The sequence below is a fragment of the Carassius carassius genome, chromosome 49, assembly GCF_963082965.1.
Source record: "Carassius carassius chromosome 49, fCarCar2.1, whole genome shotgun sequence".
In the NCBI taxonomy this organism is placed as follows: Eukaryota; Metazoa; Chordata; class Actinopteri; order Cypriniformes; family Cyprinidae; genus Carassius; species Carassius carassius.
Genome location: NC_081803.1, coordinates 16,095,327 through 16,114,287, shown reverse-complemented (window position 1 = coordinate 16,114,287; position 18,961 = coordinate 16,095,327). Strand labels below are relative to the sequence as shown.

Genomic DNA, 18,961 nt, shown 5'->3' with positions numbered 1-18,961 from the left:
TAATTATAAATATTTTGAAAGTGATTTTGTTTTCTATTTTCAGTTTTTATTTGAACTTGACTTTTTATTATATTATGTTCTTTTGTCATTTTTATTTGTTTTTGTGCATGGATTTTTATAGGTTTCATTTATTTTTTATTTCAGTTTAATAATGTTAATACTTCAACCCTTACATATTTATTTGTTATTTCTTTCAGTTAAAATTAATTTTTTTTTAATCTAATATTTATATTGTATATTTAAGCTTTGTTTCAATAACCGAAAATTATTTTTAATTATACCATTATAGAAATGGTTATAGTTCTTTATTTTAGACCAAGGAAAAGGTCTATCACAAAAATTACTTTAACATCTATAGGATGAAAATAGTGAAAAGTGTCTTAAAAACAGACCAAAGAACTGACGTTTCAGCTCATACGTTCTTCAGTGCTCACTTGTGAAAGACCTTTGCCTTCAAATTGTCTAATTGTGTGTCTTTCTGTGTGCGGACATTTTTAGTTTTTTTGGTGGATCAAATTTTTCTTGATTTACACTCCTGAGAATGGACTGGTTATCTTTTTGGAGCACAACCTAAATCTTTTTTTGATAGTTCTTTACATATTTACATTTTTTTTTTTTTATAAAATGAATAATTTTAAATCATGAATCATACATGCACACATGAATAGCATGAGTCATACAGTGGATGGTCCCCATTGGACATTAAATGGATCAGGGTCATTAACAAACAAGGCTTCCATAGGTATTAAACTCTTCAAAAGGGCACATTTTGCCCTCACACCATAGATGATCAGACACTGGACTCATGATGTAATCATGTATGTGCATTGTGCTTCACATGCCCCTATATGTATCTATTTCCTACTTACCGTCTCTCTGCAGAGGAGATGCAGACTCAGACCAAAAGATTCACCAGGAAGCAATTAATACCAGCAGGATAAACCTTTAACTCCTATCACAGGCTACAGGCTTCTACATAAAATCCATCATCGGAGAGGTTCGGATATCCCTCGCTCCCATTTTCATCTCCCCACATTAATCTGCACCCAAAACCAAACAGGCAGCGCTAAATATAGCCAGAGACTCTGGCACAGTTAGCCAGCGAGGCTCAGGAACAGTAGGAGCTTAGTGATGTATCTCTGAAGAAGGGCGGCTGTGCCCTTGTGAATAACATGCAGCAAAGCCTGACGTCATCCATAGTTAATACGCCCGCTGAGCTGATATCGGTTAAGCAGGGGTCTGTGTGACCCACTGAGACGGATTAGAAACAGAGGAATGCCACACAGCGCAGGATCTGATGGATAATTGTGAAAGAGATCTCAGCATGGTGGAGATGTCATCATAATGGGGGCAATCATCCTTCTGGTGCAACACAGGAAAGCTTGTTATTTTAAATTACGGCCTTCATCAACAGTCAATGTGATCAGAGTCTGCTGGTCTTGTCTCCATGGCAACCCCCGTGACTATCAATCTCGCAGTGGTTGGACCCTCAGAGTAAGTGATTTATTAAAGAAACTCAGAATAAACCACAGCAGTGGTGTTAAAGTGCCAAACCCGATTAAAAGCTTCAGTCAATCTTGCCATTTGGTCACACACTTGATATGAAATCAATAAAAGCTGCACTGTAAGTGTAAAGCTTTTCAGATACAAAACAACTCCAACCTAATTGAATTGTGTGAAGGAAGAAATTCTGTCATCATTTACACACCTCCATGTTGTTTCAAAGCTGAATTACATTTTTATAAAACATACTACCCCTACAATAATCTATAAAGGCCTGTTCAAACCAGAGTTAATTATAACAATAACAAAACAAGCATCCACACCAGTGCATTCTGTTCATAATAAGCACACTGCTTTTTTTTGTCGACTTCCTTAAATGCTCACACTCTTTAAAGCAGAATAGATTCAGAATGGCTATCAAAGTTTTTGTCATTTTGTCATCAGCTGAAAGAAAAGAATCATTGTGAAAGTGATTCCAACTATATTGATCTTCAATGTCGTTATCATTATGGTGTGGACTCTGCTGTTCCTTTGCACTTATAGAATGATGTTTACATAACTATATTTATCATCTTCTGCTTGAACGGGGCTTAAATTGAGAACTGCTGAATCACTGATTCAGTGAGTTTAATTCAAGAATTGAATCAGTAAGTTTTCTGAATCAATCATAAATCAGATCAACTGATTTGACTCAAAAGAGTGATTTATAAATAAAGGTTCCAGAAGGGGGTTTTCGCAGCAATGCCATTTCTGTTTCCCCAAAGAACCTTTCAGGGAAGAGTTCTTAAAATAACCTTTTTTTTTGGGGTGTCCTATTTATTTAAAAGTTGAATGAATCTTTCTTGACTCATTTTGGAACAGAACATAGAGTAAGTGTGAAGCTGGCAGACACACGGCAACCCCATTATTAATAATGAGCTATAAACAAAGTTTTAGTGAAATTTAGAAGGAACCCCTGCCAAAATGATCCTAGTCTCCCTTTCTGTATTACTCTGCCAAATTCAGATGCTTTTCTGGCTGATTCAGCAGCCAAGAGGAGAGTGAAATCCAAGCGGGCAGATTGTGGTGTCTGACAAGGAGAGCTGTTATCACCACAGGAGTCGTCTGTGGGTTCGTGCTTATGTCAGAACACACGCCTGCTGTCTACATATAAAAGTAGCAGCACGTTCACTGGCACATCTCTACACTGCTATCATTAGCTCTAATGGGGCCAAACCCATGAGGATAAATTCCAGTAGTTGCTTACACAATTTGTAAGATTTTGTTTTAATTCATTTTATAAGAACAGACATGAAAATAGATTGCACTGAAAAGATGCAAGCATTTCCCCAAATATTAATACAAGAAGGCTTTTGTAATGTTCAGCCCAAAGAAAAAGGGAACAGTTGCATAGTGTGCACTGAACCGAAAGCATGAGCATGGCTTTGACACTTGTCCTTGTTTCTGACCTGGATCCACTGAGATAGAAGGAGAAAAGTGAAGAAGAGAGGACAGGAAGGAACAGTGCAGAGGGGAGGTGACAGTCAAGTACCTTAACAATAGCGTTTATACTAATACTGAGGCAATCAAGTTAAACTTCACCTCAAAAACCATAAGAACTTAAAAGAATATTTCAAACTTGAAACTGTTTTGTTACTAACATTCATTGTTCATCTTATTTTGTATTCCACAGATGAAAGAAGTGCAATGCAAAAATTTGAAATGACATGAGGGCAAGGGGAGCTTTTTGGGATGGACTATACCTTTAATAGAATCTCTGCTCTTAAAGAGGTCCTATTATGCTCTTTTACAAAGTCTTGATTTTGTTTTGGGGGTGTATTAGAGCAGGCTCTCATACTAGGCTGTTCGAAAAACATAATTTATTTATTTTTTTCATTATCTCTCCTAAGTCTGGCATGAACGGCTGGAATTGTTTCTGTATCAAACGAAGGCCCGCCTTCTGAAAGACGAAATGTGCTGTAATTGGTTAGCTGGGCCAGTGTGTATTGTGATTGGCAGCACTTGGCGCCTGGTCGGGAAATTTCATGCCCCTTACCATAGCCACACTTGCAAACTTCAGTGTAAATATTGTGTCAAAATCAAATAAATTCACTTAAAAAAACTTAACAGCAACATTACAGACTAACTACAGTTGAAAAGCATAATAGGACCCCTTTAAGCCATAATATAATCGGACATGTGGTATATTAGAGGCATGTGGTCACTCATGGACCCCATCCCAGGATTCATTGAGTGGAATAGGACACAACAAGAGAAAACAAAAAAATCTCATACTTTCTTCTTCTTCTTTTTCTAGTAACATATTTTACACTACATTTTCTCAAAAAAGATGTGCACAAAAAAACCCGGCTATAAATACCACACAGTACTACACAGTAAAATATTATCATTATTATCATTTAATTATTACATAGACATAAATGGACCAGAGACACAGATGTGTTTGCTTAATTCCATCACATCATACTGTAGCAACATAACAGCACCATGATTTATGAGTCCGGCACTATATAGGGCTTTATAAGTGCACAACCACACTAATGCCTGTCTGGCTAGAGAATTATAACTGAACAGCGCTTAATTTATCTTAATAAATGCATAATCAAATCAAATGACAGAGAAAGAAGCAGCAGACTAAGGATGAGATCTTACCAGCTGAAGAGATCGGCTCTGATCACATTACTCGATGCTGCATTCCTCCATGTTGTATATAATCAATGATTGTGTGTGACAGTGTGTGACAGCAGCGCTCAAGCTCGTCAGATGGTGGATCTTTAACGGCTCTTGAGCGAATGAGCTGTGGGCAGATTATCCTCCTCTTACCGCACTCAAGAGCAACCTAGTGGATACAGGTGAGTAAAGCATCCCAGCATTCATTACAAAAGATCAAATCAACCCCATTGCATAACTATTCATTCATTCATTTCTTCATTTACATATGAAAAAAATATTAAAGTATTATATTCAACAAGAATCAGAAGATTTCTTTTAATAAATTAATATTTTTATTCAGCCAGGATAAATGAAATTGATCAAACATCAAAGACAAAAAGTGTATTTCATATGAATGGTGTTTTATGAACGTTCTACTAATTAAATAATCCTAAATTTATATGCATCAAGGTGTCCACAAAATTAATTTTAAGCAGTACAGCTTTTTTCAACATTGATAATAAGAAAAGTTTCTTAAGCACCAAAATCAATGTACTGGAATGATTTGTGAAGGATCATGTGATACTGAAGACCGGAGTAATGGCTATTAAAACTCATAATCTAAAATACATTTGAGATTATTCATATATTCAAATAGAAATTAGTTATTTTATTTCATGATAGTACTGTTTTTTATTGTATATTTGGATTCAGCAGTATATAGACCTGCTTCAAAAATATTTTAAAACCTTGCGTATATACTCATTTGCATTCAAAGTTGTCAAATAGCCAATAAACGCTCTATCTATATTTATATATCTAAATTGCAGGGGCACAACTGAACATCTGATGAGGGGTATATAAGATCAGTGTTGGCACCCCCTAAATTCTAGCTCCAAACACTAACTCCCAAAGAAAACCTTCTGCAAGTCAATGACCAAAAGCCCATTAACAAGCTTGTGCATGGAAGGATACAAACAAGTGAAAAAAGTGACAAAGGTCCGAACCCTCTCCCCCATTTTCAATACCATAGGAAAAAAAGTGTGTTATATAATATCCCCTTCAAACACATTATATTGCTCACTTTTTAGTTATGTAAATGTAAATAATACTCCTGAAAACTCCCCCGAACTACTACCAATAGTGCAGGTGTGCAGGGAGAGGGGCCGAGGTTGAAGTGCTGCAAAGAGCTCTTGCACCTTACATTATAGTTATCATTTTTTATCCGCTTAGAAAATCGCCACATTTTATTTTGTGTCACCATACTTAGTGTAATTACTCATGTAACTGTATTTAAATAGGGCAAACATGGAAGTGTTTGGTAGCTTCTAAATTCATCCTTGTTTGAATCCTAAGGAATGAATGTTGCTAAGCTAAACGCTAACATAGTGGCACTGCATGCTACAGTGATTAAGTGCACGCATTGAGATGGGAGAGGTACGTATCAACTCGTCTAAGTTGAGGGAAAAACACAGTGGAATATGGAAAATGGTGGTTTTCCTTTAAGTGAAAGATTTCTGCCACCTGGTAGAAAAACAAATACTATTAAAATAAATGTCATGATATTCCCACTATGGCCACTAGATGGGGGCAGAGGATCATTCATTGCCTCATTTACCATTTCCACTCCGTAATATAGCTCTTTTCACATGTTTTGCTTTTGGATTTATATTTGGATGTTATAAATTGCTACTATAACATCTCAAAATAACCTTTTTTGTCAAAATTCAACATTGTTTTGTGCTAAATTATGAAGTAGCAAGTTTTCTACATGAATCACACAAATTACCTATTTTAAATTTAAAACTGCAATTTTTGGCTAAATGTCACTAGTTTGTATCCTTGTTAACAACCTACTAATTTCCTCTCAAATGTAAATCAAATGCCCATTCCCAACCATATTGTGACTTCATTTTTTGAGCATTAGAGATACGCAGAAATGAACTGATATTAACGTTAATCACTTATTTGCCCTCTATTAGACAACGTCAAATGTTGAATGACTGCATGACTTACAATGAAAAAAAATTATAATAATAGCTTGCCGGTTTATATTAGTTCACTTGTACATTTCTGTATTTTAATGCATAGTTTTTCTTTTCTCCTTTGTCTTTTCTGTTCTGCGCCCCAGAGCGTTTCTCTCCTCTATTCATTTTGGTCATGTGACTCTGTCTGTGACGGTAATGTGTCAAACGGTGAGCGGTTGACATGTACTCCGTTTATAATAAATACATTTTTGAAGTTATTAAAAATGCATAATAAACATGTTTCATTACATTATTTTAACAACTAAGAGTTTGATTATTTATAAGGTTTTATTAAAGAACACAATGATTTCGGTAAAATTGCGCCTCCCTTATTAATGCTGCGCCCCATGCTTAAGTTACCCCGTTTTTGGGCCACTGCTCAAACAGAAAACTCCACAATAATATAGCTTATATCGGGCGTAACCACTTGTTTTCTGTTTCAATAATAAATTTAAATTATTTATTACTTAAGTGCTCAATGTTGATGCAACATCCAAATTAGATGTTTTCATGAATATAAAGGAACGGAGAGAAATGCTCTTCAAATACTAATACAGCTGCCTGTACTTACAGACACGGGCAGATGGTGAACAGCGGCGCCCCGAAAAAAGCGCAATTGTTCCTTCAGTGGGGCTCATTGTCTTTTATCCCCGTTGTGAGGAGACAGTTATGGGTGAAACAAAAGACCTTGAACCCGAAGCACCTGCTCATGGACACGAGATTAAACCCAGGGCTGATTGTATTGGGATCCCAGGGGCGCGTCACGCCTGATCAAATGATGCGGCAAGCGTGAGGCCGTGAACGCGCACCAATGAAGCCAATGCACATGGAAATGAGTCCTTACGAGATTCTGCTAAGAAAAAAAAACAGCATGTGGGGGGGAGGGGACCATTGGAACAGGGCCAGATGGAGAGCCATGAATTAGAGATGAAAGACAATTTCTTTTAATATAAAATAATATAAAGCCTCATATTAGGCATTTTAAAACGCATCACATTTTGCAGAGAAGTATTTCCACACTTTGTTTTTACCAGCAAAAATATTTAGTTTTTGATGCAATATAAATAATGCATGAATCTACAATAAAAAAATATATAGTTATATTATATAAGTAAATACATGCAAAATAACTAAATAAAATAAAGCCAGAAGTTGGTTCAACAATAAGTGTTTCCAAATTTGACCAGCAAAAATAATTTATTTTATACTAACTAAAAGAATAAATAGAGAATACTATTGCGAATGGATGCTGGTAGATCTCTTACACACACGTAGCCGTCATGTTTTAGTTTTTATTTAGACAATCCAAATAAAAGGCACATAAAACATTGCGCATGTTTACATAGTTATTTCTGACAAACTTACATTTAAAAAAAATGTAGGAATGTTTTTCTTTCTGCTACCAAGAAAGCCTAGTCTTCATATATACAAAATTACCATTGTTAATGTACTAATACAAAAGTTTTATAAAAGGTTATTTTGCTTTTCTTCGCTCACATGTCTATCTGTTCTCTAAGATCTTCTGATCTAAACACTTCTGTACAAACATATACATTCAACCGCTTTCACAGGGGCTCCAAAAATCATCCAGTTCATCAACTGAATCAAAACAAACAACATTAGACTCAATTCAAAATGTTCACTTCATTGGATTTCATAATTGGTTTCAATTTGGCAAATAAGAGGCAATTGTAATGCATCTACCATGAAATGCAGAAACGTGCATTCTCACTCTCCCACAAAGTAAACGATAGAAACATGCTTTTGTTTGTTCTAGTGTGATGGGAGAATCAAATGCTTCACACACACACACACACACACACACGGATCAGGGATTCATTGTGTCTGATCAGGAAAAAGAATACCCTTCCTGAGACTCAGTGCTGGGATGGACGGCATCCTTTCAGACACTCCAGATCATCACATCACAGAATGCGGCGGGAAAACTACCCACAAAAAAATAAATTGCATACAAGTCGAATAATTAGTGTTTTCACTACAGCAGTCTTCTCTCTGGCACCTGCTCCATCCACAGGAAACATGTAGAGAGGAAGTGACCGATATATACCTAAATATACCTAAATTCCTTCACATTGATGACAGGTCCGTGTAGTGAATTACAGCGCACACTTCCTACTTTATACTATTGTTCTCATTAACACAAAACAATTAAACTCTTTAGTCCACACAGCCCAGCACGTAACCACCCACCACAGTGTAGACATTTCCAGAGGCAGTCTGTAAACATTCTCCATTATTTCAGACTGAAGACATGCGTTTTATTTTAAATGGTGTTTCTGGGCTTTTAGTTATGGGAAACAATGATCTACAAAATCCAAAACACTGGAGCCAAATAAAATGAGCAGGATGGTGCTGCTGTTGAAATAACACATAAAAAAAAAAAAAATAATAATAATAATAATAATAATTTAAAAAAGCAAATCTAAAAAAAAGAAAGAAAAAAAAACTAAAAAAAACATTTAACAAAAAAAAACAACAACAGTAAATAAAAATAAAACCTGAAACAAAAAACACACACACAGGAAAGAAATAAAAACAAAGTGAAATATATTTACAAACATGAATAATTCCAAGGCATTTTCCTGGTATTATTCACATTCGTTTCATATTCTCAGGACATTTCCTTTGTCATATTTTTTTTTTAGAACAGGGATCTTGCAAACATTATATAAAAATACTAAAAACAAGGTTATAAAATACTTTTAACAGGCAAAAATCCAAATTAAACCTTTAAAAGGTCTTCAACGTGGTACTCCAACCAATAGATGGCGCTGTTTTAAATGAGCTGGTTATCTAACGCTCATAATCCCTGTCCCAAATAACACACTTGGCCCTTACAGTCCATCTCTGAGTCCACAGTTTGGTGAAGTAATGCTGCACAGGCTGTCGAGTAGTAGTCTGCTGTGAAGTCTGCACCGTTTCTCAATCATAAAATGACAAATGGGATACTCAGTGTCCTCATGGACCTTGTGGATCTGCACAATCAAAGGCCATGAGACCATAGTGACCACATCAAGTGCACCATTTGGGACACATCATGATATTTATATTTAGATAATACTGCCCCTTTAGACTATGGATATGCTTTCAGTTCAAGACTCTCTATCCTTACTCCAAACGTTTTCTTCTGTATACAAAAAGAAAACACGCAACAGCTAACAATGGCCACATAAACAATATGCGAAAGAACCTGCCCTCCCCTCATTAAAAAAATGAAAAGTTGTAAACATGATGAACACCATTAATAATAACAATAAAAAAGTTCTCTACTGTACCGCTTCAGATTTGCCACACATACAAATGCACGCACGCACTCACACCTCTGCGCAAAATCTAAGTAATGTAAAAAAATATTGTAAAAATCCCCCCTCCCAATGGAAGCAACAGTTCATTTCAAATGAATTTCCTTAAATACCGATTAGCAAGTTACACTTCAAAATCATTGAGGTGCTCATCGGCACTATGTTTCCGAAAAAAAAAAAGTGTTCGAAATGCACATCAATTATTGCATTTGTCCTTAAAAACGTCCATCGTCGGGGTTTGAAGTGCTCAGATGAGTTTGCGAAATGCCCTGCTACAGAGCTGCTCAGCAGGTGCGCAAAACGCAAACATATTTGAAGGCCAGAAAGAGTTGGAAATCCATGCAAATCTTCTGCTAGTGTTGCAATGCAGCCTTGGGATGGGTTTGTTCACGCCACTCAGGCGTCAGTAGCACGGCAGTCAGGGCAAAAATGCTGGTCAGCGCCCCTGGTTCTACCAGTGAGAAGACGGTAAGATTTGGGACAGGAAGGGCATAGTGTCCATAGATCTCATGGCGATGTTAAGCGGGGTGGCGATGTTCATGGACATGGGTGTGGTGATGGCCACTGGGTGGGCGATGTTCATGGGCGCTGTGGCTGGGATGTTGACCGATGCGATGTTCACAGGGCCGGTGATGGTAACCGGGTGCTGCAGGCTGACGGGAGACGTGATGTTGACCGTGTTGGTAGAGATGTTCATCTGGGCTGCTATGGTAACAGGGTGGCTGGTGTTGCCGCGGTTCATTGCAGTGGTGATGGGGTTTGTGGCTGTAACTGGCGTGGTGGCGGCAGAGTTGCAGACTTCACTGTTATCTGTAGAGAAAGAGAAAGAGACAGGAGAAGCGTTAACACTTTTTTTGAGGGTTTGTGTGTATTCTGTTCCCAAACTATCTGGGCATCTACACTGGTATGGCAAATCTAGACCTAGACCAGACCAGAAGATATATGTGAGCATTTGTGATTGAACTTCCTGTTATCAACAGCAGAGACAGCAAACTGTTATTATGTGTGTATATCTGCTTTCGACCTTTTTTGTTTCGTTTCATTTTTACCTTTTCTGAGCCCTGAGTGGTTCCACTGCCAATCTCCTATTTAGAAACAGACAGAGGGTTATGATGGGCAGGCAGCTGCCTGCAGTGATGCATTATGGGACTTGTGACAATGCAGGGCTGCAGCCTCACACTCAGCATTTATGCTCAGTGTGAATTCAGACATGACTATCGTGTTAAAATCTAAAGATTTTCCATTTAATGTGAATGCTGCAGGTTCAATACAGGTAAAGCTCTTTTGACAGCATGTTGACAGACGTTTGCAAAAAAATAATAATATTTGTACATTATAAAGGCATTCCTGTTCACAATTTGTTAACTAATCTTTGAATTCTGAGGTATTATACAACATAATAGTATAACATAATATAATAATACCAAATAATGGAGTGTTTTTAACTGAGAGACAAAATAATATAATAATATAATAAAAAAGCTATTAAATATATTAAATTATAATACAATATATTTTTTTCAAACACATTATACCATATTATTATACTATACAATTAAAAATAGTTTTCAATATACTTTCAATATTAATAGAATTACAAAATTCTGTGGTAATAAACAGACTCACAGTCAACAACAACAACAAAATTGTAGCTAAATCCCAATCAAGAAATATATATATATAAAAAAAATAATTAATAAAAAAAAAAACACTAAACTACAGTACATGACAGGAAGATTATGGAATGGGGAACAGTGGGTTTATTCATGAAAAAAAAATTATCCAAAAGTTCACATAATGGCACCTATGTCTAAATAGCACAACAGGTCGGAGACAAACTGAGACCGCAGACATGAATTTGGGCGAACTGCATCCATTAAATTCTAATTAAAGTAAACAACAGAATAAATTTCCAGACTACTGCTGACCTATTTTCATCTTTTCAGTAGATCTGCCCCTTGACCCACTGCTGACCCTGTCGAACACATCCTTAGAAAGGATCCGGTTCAGTCAGAGTAGTTTCTGCCTAAAGCAAAGCACTGGTCTTCTCCACTGAAATGCTTGACTAACTTCAGATCTGAACAAATGAGTCAAATGCCATTACCAATGAAACATGATGGATTGGACAACCCCAAAAAAAGTCTAAACAACTCTCAAGAATCACAATCTCGAACAAACATAAACGGCACAGGACTTTGAATGAAAAGAATCACGGAAGACATATTCATGTATCTTTCCGAACAGAAATGCTAAAAAAAATAGCTTAAAATGGCCCTCACGTCTATATTACAGAGATTTCACTCCCAAGATTCTTTGTGCTTCATCAGATACCCATTTTTCACCATTTTAGAAAATGACGCTCTGCATTAACTCCTAAAACCTGCTTTAGTCAAACCAGGAGAACACCTGGGATGGGATGATATCCAAACGAAGTAAAGTTTTCAGAATAACGTGTGATATCATGAAAACACTGAATTAAATTACTGTGGATGCTAAAATATGTTCTGAAAAGTTGTAGGACTCAAAGACAACAACATTGTCATCCTGGCCAGTTCTTCTCAGAGAGAGGTTTAAAAATCCCCCAACTGTGCTTGAAAAGTCACTTCTCATAAAATAGTGCACTTGAGTGTGTAGAAAAGAAGGTTGGGAGCTGAAGGGACAGCAAAGAGCTCAGAGTAAAGATGAACAGAGGGTTATTTGAAGGATGTTGGTGCTAGAGCTACATGAGTCACCCAGAGACTGGGAGGGTCGTTGGACAGACTAGCGGCTGATTGACTGTTGGGGCAGCCAATCATGTCGCACTTACCTTTGTTACAGGCATTGTTGAAGTTGCTCTGGCCGTGTGTTTTTAAATGGCTGGTGATGTAGGCGGCGCTCAGCATCTTTCCGCACACGTTACAAGTGACTTTCCCCTCGTGCCGAATCATATGTGACCGAAGTCTGTCTTTGGTGGCAAAGGCTGATGTACAGGCCTATTACGGACACAAGACATGCAGAATTACATCATTTATGGCACAAATTCAATCAGTTTTCTTTGAATTATCCTAATTGATGTATGCTATGTTAAGTCCTAATTATTAACCCTTTATGGAGTTCAAACCTACCATCTTTTGGCTACCAGCAGCTAAAGACGCAAAGAGTTGTGAGGCTCAACTGCATAAATCCAAAAAATGGGTTCCTGTTCTTACCGTTACTTGGCATTTGAAAGGTCTCTCTGAAGAATGGACATGCTTCACATGGCAGCTGAGATGGTCAGGCCTGAAAAAAGATGAAAATGAAAAACGTGCTAAGAAAGCAAACAGCATCATGCCCCTGAAACAAAGCCGGAGGATTTTGGTACCAGCAGCATCTGTGTGCACTTAAGAAAAACAAAACCAGCAGGCTCAGGTGCTGTACTTTGCCTCTGAGAGACAGATTTACCGAGTCTGCCTCTGAGCTGCAGATTCATCTGGGGCCGTGAACTAAAACGCATGCTTGTAGATGTGGCTGACAGTAAATATTGGCCTACACTAGCTACTATTTACTATTCACATCTGCTTACAGAACACAAACTGATGCTGCTTTCACACTAGAGGTTTAGGTGTGAACAGAAGTTTGATTGTCCATACTGTTTGGTGTTAATGTTTAGTAAGAAAGCATCTTCCAAACACATTCATGTGACACTGAAGATTAGCTTAATGGCTGCTGAAAATTCAGCTTTACCATCACAGGAATAAAATACATTTGAATATATACACACACAAATAGAATAATTTTAAATTTGTAATAATATTTCATGATAGTACACTTTCATTGAATTTAGGTAAAAATAAATATAATTCTCACGGTCTCCAAACCTTGGACGTGTGTTTCAAAAATTAAAAGTTACTAAACTATAATAAAACAATAACTGAACCCATAAAAAAAGTAAGTTGACAAGGAAACGTATCATTTTCATTTAGTTTCACTAAAATATCTAAAACGAAGTGCTAAAATAAAACTCAAATGAACATTTATAACTATATAGACATTAAACAATTAAAATTGAAGTAAAAAATGATCAAAAACTAAAAACTAATTCAAATCAATAATAAAAACTAACAGTCAAGTAGTATAAATTAATTGTAGTATCTATTTTACTATCTCAAAAATACGAAAATGACACATTTTGACTATCAAGATTAACTTCTCATATTCAAAACGAAAGCATTTCGAAATCTTTCTATAATTTGGAACAAAATAACACCGTGAAAGCAAATGAACAGGGGCATGTGGGGGAGAACAATTTTATCTAGGTTTTAAAAATGCACTAAATATGAGCGTGACACGACCTGCCGGAGGAGATTGGGACAGTTTGTTTTCAGGTGGTGCTCTCAGGATCAGCCAGAGCTCTGAAACAGCCCCTTTTATCTCTGTGCTTTGACTTGTGTCAGAGCGTGATTAATAATCCGAGGATTAATTTCAAGTATAGCAAGGACTCTCTGATGCTTTCCTGGATATTCAGGGATGTTATAGAAGAGTCTCCTAAAGCAGCCGTGTGTCTGCAGCCCCTGAGTGACTCGAAGGAAACCCCAGCACTGATCCTCTAAGACAGAACAAACAGGAGGCAAGGAGGGAATAACAGAGGAATAAGAGCACCCCCTCCTCCTTCTGTTCATGCAGACCCTCGGCATGCTGGGCCCTACAAAAGCAGCCAGTCAGATCCATTCACAGCAACTATAAATCAGCCAGCAGCAGCCAATAGGAACGAGACGACATTAAAATCATCAGAACAGCAGATGGTGGATTCAGCTCCAGCTTTGAACACATATTTCAACAGACACTATTAAATGCACTGACATCAACAGAATCCACAAACAGCCTCACTTCATGCAGGACGGAAGTGAGTCACATTTGCCATTAATGTATATTTTCTAGTATTATTGTTAAAGTGAAAATATATACTTATTTGTAGGGAATTATATTAAGAACTGGTTTTTATTCAGAACCAACATTAAATCACTTCAGATAAAAAAATAAAATAAAAAAATTAACTTACTATACTCAAAACTTTTAAGAGATAAATCAGCTCAATTACTGTATTTAAAGTTAATTTAAAAAATAAAAACAACATTGTTGTAAAAAATTACAATTAATAGCTACAATAATAAAAACTAAAATACATTACTGGGCAAAAAAAAGTACCTGGGTCTTTTATGGTCCTGAAAAAAGTTTATGTTCACCATGGCTGCATTTATATTCAAAATCAGTAATAACTGTATATTGTGAAAAAATATATTATGATATTTCCTTAAATGTCGTTTATAATGTCAGTGTAACAAGAACCTTCAGAAATCATTCTAATATCCTGATTTGCTGCTCAAGAAACATTATCAGTGTTGAAAACAGTTGTGCTGCTGCTTCACGTTATCGTGAAAACAGTAATAATTACGTTTTCAGCATTCTTTGTTGAAGTTCAAAGGAACAGCAATTATTAGAAAATATATATTTTTAAAAAAATTAACAATTTACTTTTTTTTTTATCCATTTAATGCATCCTAGCTGGATAAAAATATAAAAAGTATATATATATATATATATATATATATATATATATATATATATATATATATATATATATATATATATATATATATATATATATATATATATAACTAAACTATATATAACTAAAAACTATAACTATACTATAGTTATATAAACTATAACTATATATAACTAAAAACTTGCTGATCCCAAAAGTTTGAACGATAGTGTATGTTATCAAAAAAGGGAGTTTTCTCAAAAATACTCTAGGAATCATTAAAGAACCAGAATTGTTCATTGCAATCTGAATTAGAATCGTTACATTTCTTATAATTCAGATCCCTAATATCGAAATCGAAGCCAACTAACAAGTGTAAAAGCTCTACGTACCTCGAGAAGCCCTTTCCACACACAGAACAGACGTAAGGCTTGTGGACGCCTCCGTCGTGTGAGCGCACATGGTACGTCATGCGATCTTTCCTCTTAAAGCGCTGCTGGCATATAGGACACTCGAATGGTTTTTCGTCCGAGTGTGACAGCTTGTGTCGGTTCAGATGGTAAACGTCCCGGAAGGCTTTCCCGCACATTTCACAGCCATGGTTCTTCTTTACAGGTTTGGGTGGCTTTTTGGGGGCACTGTGTTGGGTCACATTGGACATGGACATCGGGGACATGATGGTAGAAGAGGAGGACGTGGAAGTAGTCGCCGTAGAAAGGATGCCAGCAATGGTTGAGATGTAGGCAGGGTCGCCCGTGGTCTCACGGGACATGGTGGAGATGAGTGGGACCATGGTGGGTGCGGCTTGCGCCGTTTTTTTGGGTCTGGACACCATTTTGATGCCAGTGTGGCAGGACTCATGCCGGCGGAGGTGGTAGCTGTCACGGAAGGCCTTGTTGCAGTAGCCGCAGATGAACGGCGTCTTGCTCTTGTGCTCTTTCTTGATCACGGGCATTGGACCACCTCCTCCGGCATTCCCACCTCCCCCTGTCCCACTGGCTACGTTGTCCTTGAGGAGCTCGGCGGCGCTGACGGGGGGCTTGTGGTCCAGTAGAATGGGCATCACAGGCTTCTGGTCCTGCGGCTCAGAGTTCAGCAGTGGCAGCAGGCTGCTCGGGGCCACGTGGTGCTGGTGGTGAAGGGCTTCATTAGCCTGCTGGAAGGAGAAGACAGAACCCGGCAGAGGGGTTAAAAACAGTGATGCACTGACAAAAAAAAGAAAATTGACAATATTAACTAAAATGATGGCTGATAGATGATATATTATATAATATATAGAATTAAATATATAATATATTGAGATTCTGTGCTTAATAAAAAGAATAAATAACAGAATAAAATACTAAAAATAAAAATGAACAATGAATGAGATAAGAAATGTTATGCAAATAATAAAAGTAAAAGGATAAAATACAAAAAAATAATAGAATGAAATAAAATTTGAATAATAACAAATAAAATAAAACAAACAAATATACAAATAATAAAAATTAACTGATAGAATAAGAATAAAAATAGAATACTATTAAAATAGAATGAGATAAAATAATAATAAGATCAGAATAATAAATTAAAACCCCTCAAAATCAATCATTATAAAATCGTTGTCTATTTATAAATAAATTCAGAGAAATGTTATAAATCCAAAACGGTTTTAATTGTTTACAACAGGTTTACGTATTTATGATATACATAGAGAATTTCACATGCTTTAAGTGAATCCAGGCAGCTTTAATATTTACATAACCTGCAAAAACTAGAAGAAAAAAAAAATTATAATAACTTATATAAATATTTGTATTAAATGATAGAATACATATTTACACACAACCACATATTCGCGTTTGCACCAGTTTTCACTTTTACTTTTATTTTCCTCAGGTTAAAAAAGGCAATTTTTGGGAAAATTTAATTCTTGGACTCCAGTGTTTTTGAACAGAGATTAAAAACTCTGATCTCACTGATGTAGATGAAGTCCATCTTGCACAGAGTTAGTGTGTGTGTGTGTGTGTTCTGTTCCCATCAGCACTTCCGGCAGCCTGTGGGGTGACTAACGATGAGCAGAAGTTCAGGAATGAACACACACGCTCACGTTACATACATACAAACACACTGGAGTCGACAGCTGGAAGGACGAAGAGGCACTCCATTGAGAAACTTCTCATTAAATCAAATGAGTCAGGTTTCCCCTCTTCAACCACAGAAAAGAATGTTAAGCTAATGACTGGATTCAGAATTCCTGATTCAGAGTTATCAAAAGTATCATCTAGGCCCCAAACTAATGACACAGATTAAGCTGCAGTCGTGACCGAGCACATGCTGGCATGAACGCTGGGTACAGGGCAGAGGCTGTGTGCTCTGATTTAGTGTTGTCAAAAGACCCGGTACTTCAGTACCAAGTCGGTACTAAAAAATTTTTAATATGATGGTACCAGGTTTCTTTAAGTACCGGTAGTACCGAGGTCCCGTTCAAACCCGGTTCAGCGCTATGATTTCCGCGAAGCAGAAAACTCGGACGGAATCTCAAAATCCAGTCATGAAAATGAAACTTACATTTTAATATGGACAGTCATGGAATTTGTTAAAGTTAGCATAAATTAATCAAATCAAATCTCCATATGGACCAGTATCTTTAAATGTTAAGCCGCAAAAGTTGTTTGAAATATGAATCCGTGTTCTGCGCATCTCTGTGTGAATTAATGAATGACAGAGACGTGCAGGTTTGTTTACTACATAGACTGAAGCGCATGGCGCTTGCATTAATTTCAGCATCTGAGCTTCAGAGTTCTCTCTCCATCAAGCGATCTGAACTTTTTAGTTCATCTCCATGGACGCACAGGGCACCTGTATTTGATGCTCTGTAAACTCTTTGTGAAGGCGCACGACTCACCGTCGCTTTACTGATAGCGCTGTTTCTCACACATGCAAAGAGAGAGAGAGCGAGAGTCTTACCACGCTGAATCGACACGCTATATGTAAACTATTCTTTGTTGTCTTCTCCTGTCAAAATAATGGAGTTCATTTAGAATTATTAATATTCATTTTCGAACAAGCAGAAGACATACCGGTTTCTCTGGTAGTGGGCGGAGCTAATGCGCAAATGGCAAGTTAATTGGCTAGCGCTGATCTCTTACCGTCCCTGTTTTGATTTCAGCAAATCAGTTTGATCGAACGCAGACAACGTGATTAATATTCATGAACCCAGCAGCTCATCAATTCATAGTTCATTGTATATAGATTAGTATGATAGTAGAATTAGTAGTAGTATTATCTTTTAATAATAATTAATATGATCTATTACTATTTTTTTTACAGAAACCCTCAATGACCAAAAATATCTTAAGCATCACCACCAGTCTTAAGTTCAGTTAAAATGACAAATATATATATTTAATATTCATATTCATTAGGCCTAAAAGTTAATTTTTACATAAAGGCATTGTGCTAGAAATATTACTATTATTTAGTGAAATGTATGTGATACTGCTACTACTGTTGAAAAAATTTATAAAAATGTATTTTTTAAAGAAATAAATCACAATATTTCTTCCATGTTTTAATTTTAATAGCAAATCCTCTTTATTTACCAAAAATAAAATGTTTAAATTTCATAAATTAAAAGACAAATTAAATTTGGGTGAAACTTGTTTACTGTTTTTCATAATTATATTACTTGTAGAAAAACTTTAAACACAATTGTAAATAAGTATAAAGAATGCCATTGGTTTTATTTTTATTGCTAAAAAGTTATTTTTTTTAATTAGCATATTTTTGTGTTTCCGAGAACCGTGGATTTTCACTGGTATCGGTACCGAATACTGAAATTTTGGTACCGTGACAACACTACTCTGATTAACTGAACTCAAAAACATCGTAATGCCTCAGAGGAATCTAAATCTGTCCAGCGTAAACCGATCTGCTGAGATGCTCCCGGTTCAACATGTGACTGCAAA

At 36.4% G+C, this 18,961-nt stretch overlaps 1 protein-coding gene and 1 long non-coding RNA gene across 4 annotated transcripts in view; both read right to left on the bottom strand.

Annotated features, from left to right (window-relative positions):
* Positions 1-597: 597 nt before the first annotated feature.
* Positions 598-6,886, bottom strand: LOC132132132 (uncharacterized). Of its 2 annotated transcripts, none has more exons than XR_009429012.1 (3): positions 6,754-6,886; positions 4,156-4,342; positions 598-1,294 (listed from the first exon to the last, which is right to left on the bottom strand). It is a non-coding gene; the product is annotated as an uncharacterized LOC132132132 (long non-coding RNA). The 2 variants fall into 2 exon arrangements; XR_009429011.1 differs by having other exon boundaries at positions 598-1,040.
* A 583-nt stretch (positions 6,887-7,469) lies between these two features.
* LOC132132130 (vascular endothelial zinc finger 1-like) overlaps positions 7,470-18,961 on the bottom strand; it is a 22,011-nt gene continuing 10,519 nt past the window's right edge. Inside the window, exons 2-6 of one of the 2 annotated variants that reach the window (XM_059544415.1) lie at positions 15,401-16,164; positions 12,694-12,763; positions 12,312-12,477; positions 10,555-10,590; positions 7,470-10,315 (exon numbers count right to left, since the gene is read on the bottom strand). In XM_059544415.1, coding sequence (XP_059400398.1) covers positions 9,957-10,315; positions 10,555-10,590; positions 12,312-12,477; positions 12,694-12,763; positions 15,401-16,164 — 1,395 coding nt within the window. In that variant the 3' untranslated portion in view covers positions 7,470-9,956. The remainder of the gene's footprint in view (positions 10,316-10,554; positions 10,591-12,311; positions 12,478-12,693; positions 12,764-15,400; positions 16,165-18,961) is intronic. The other variant, XM_059544416.1, reaches the window with a different exon arrangement.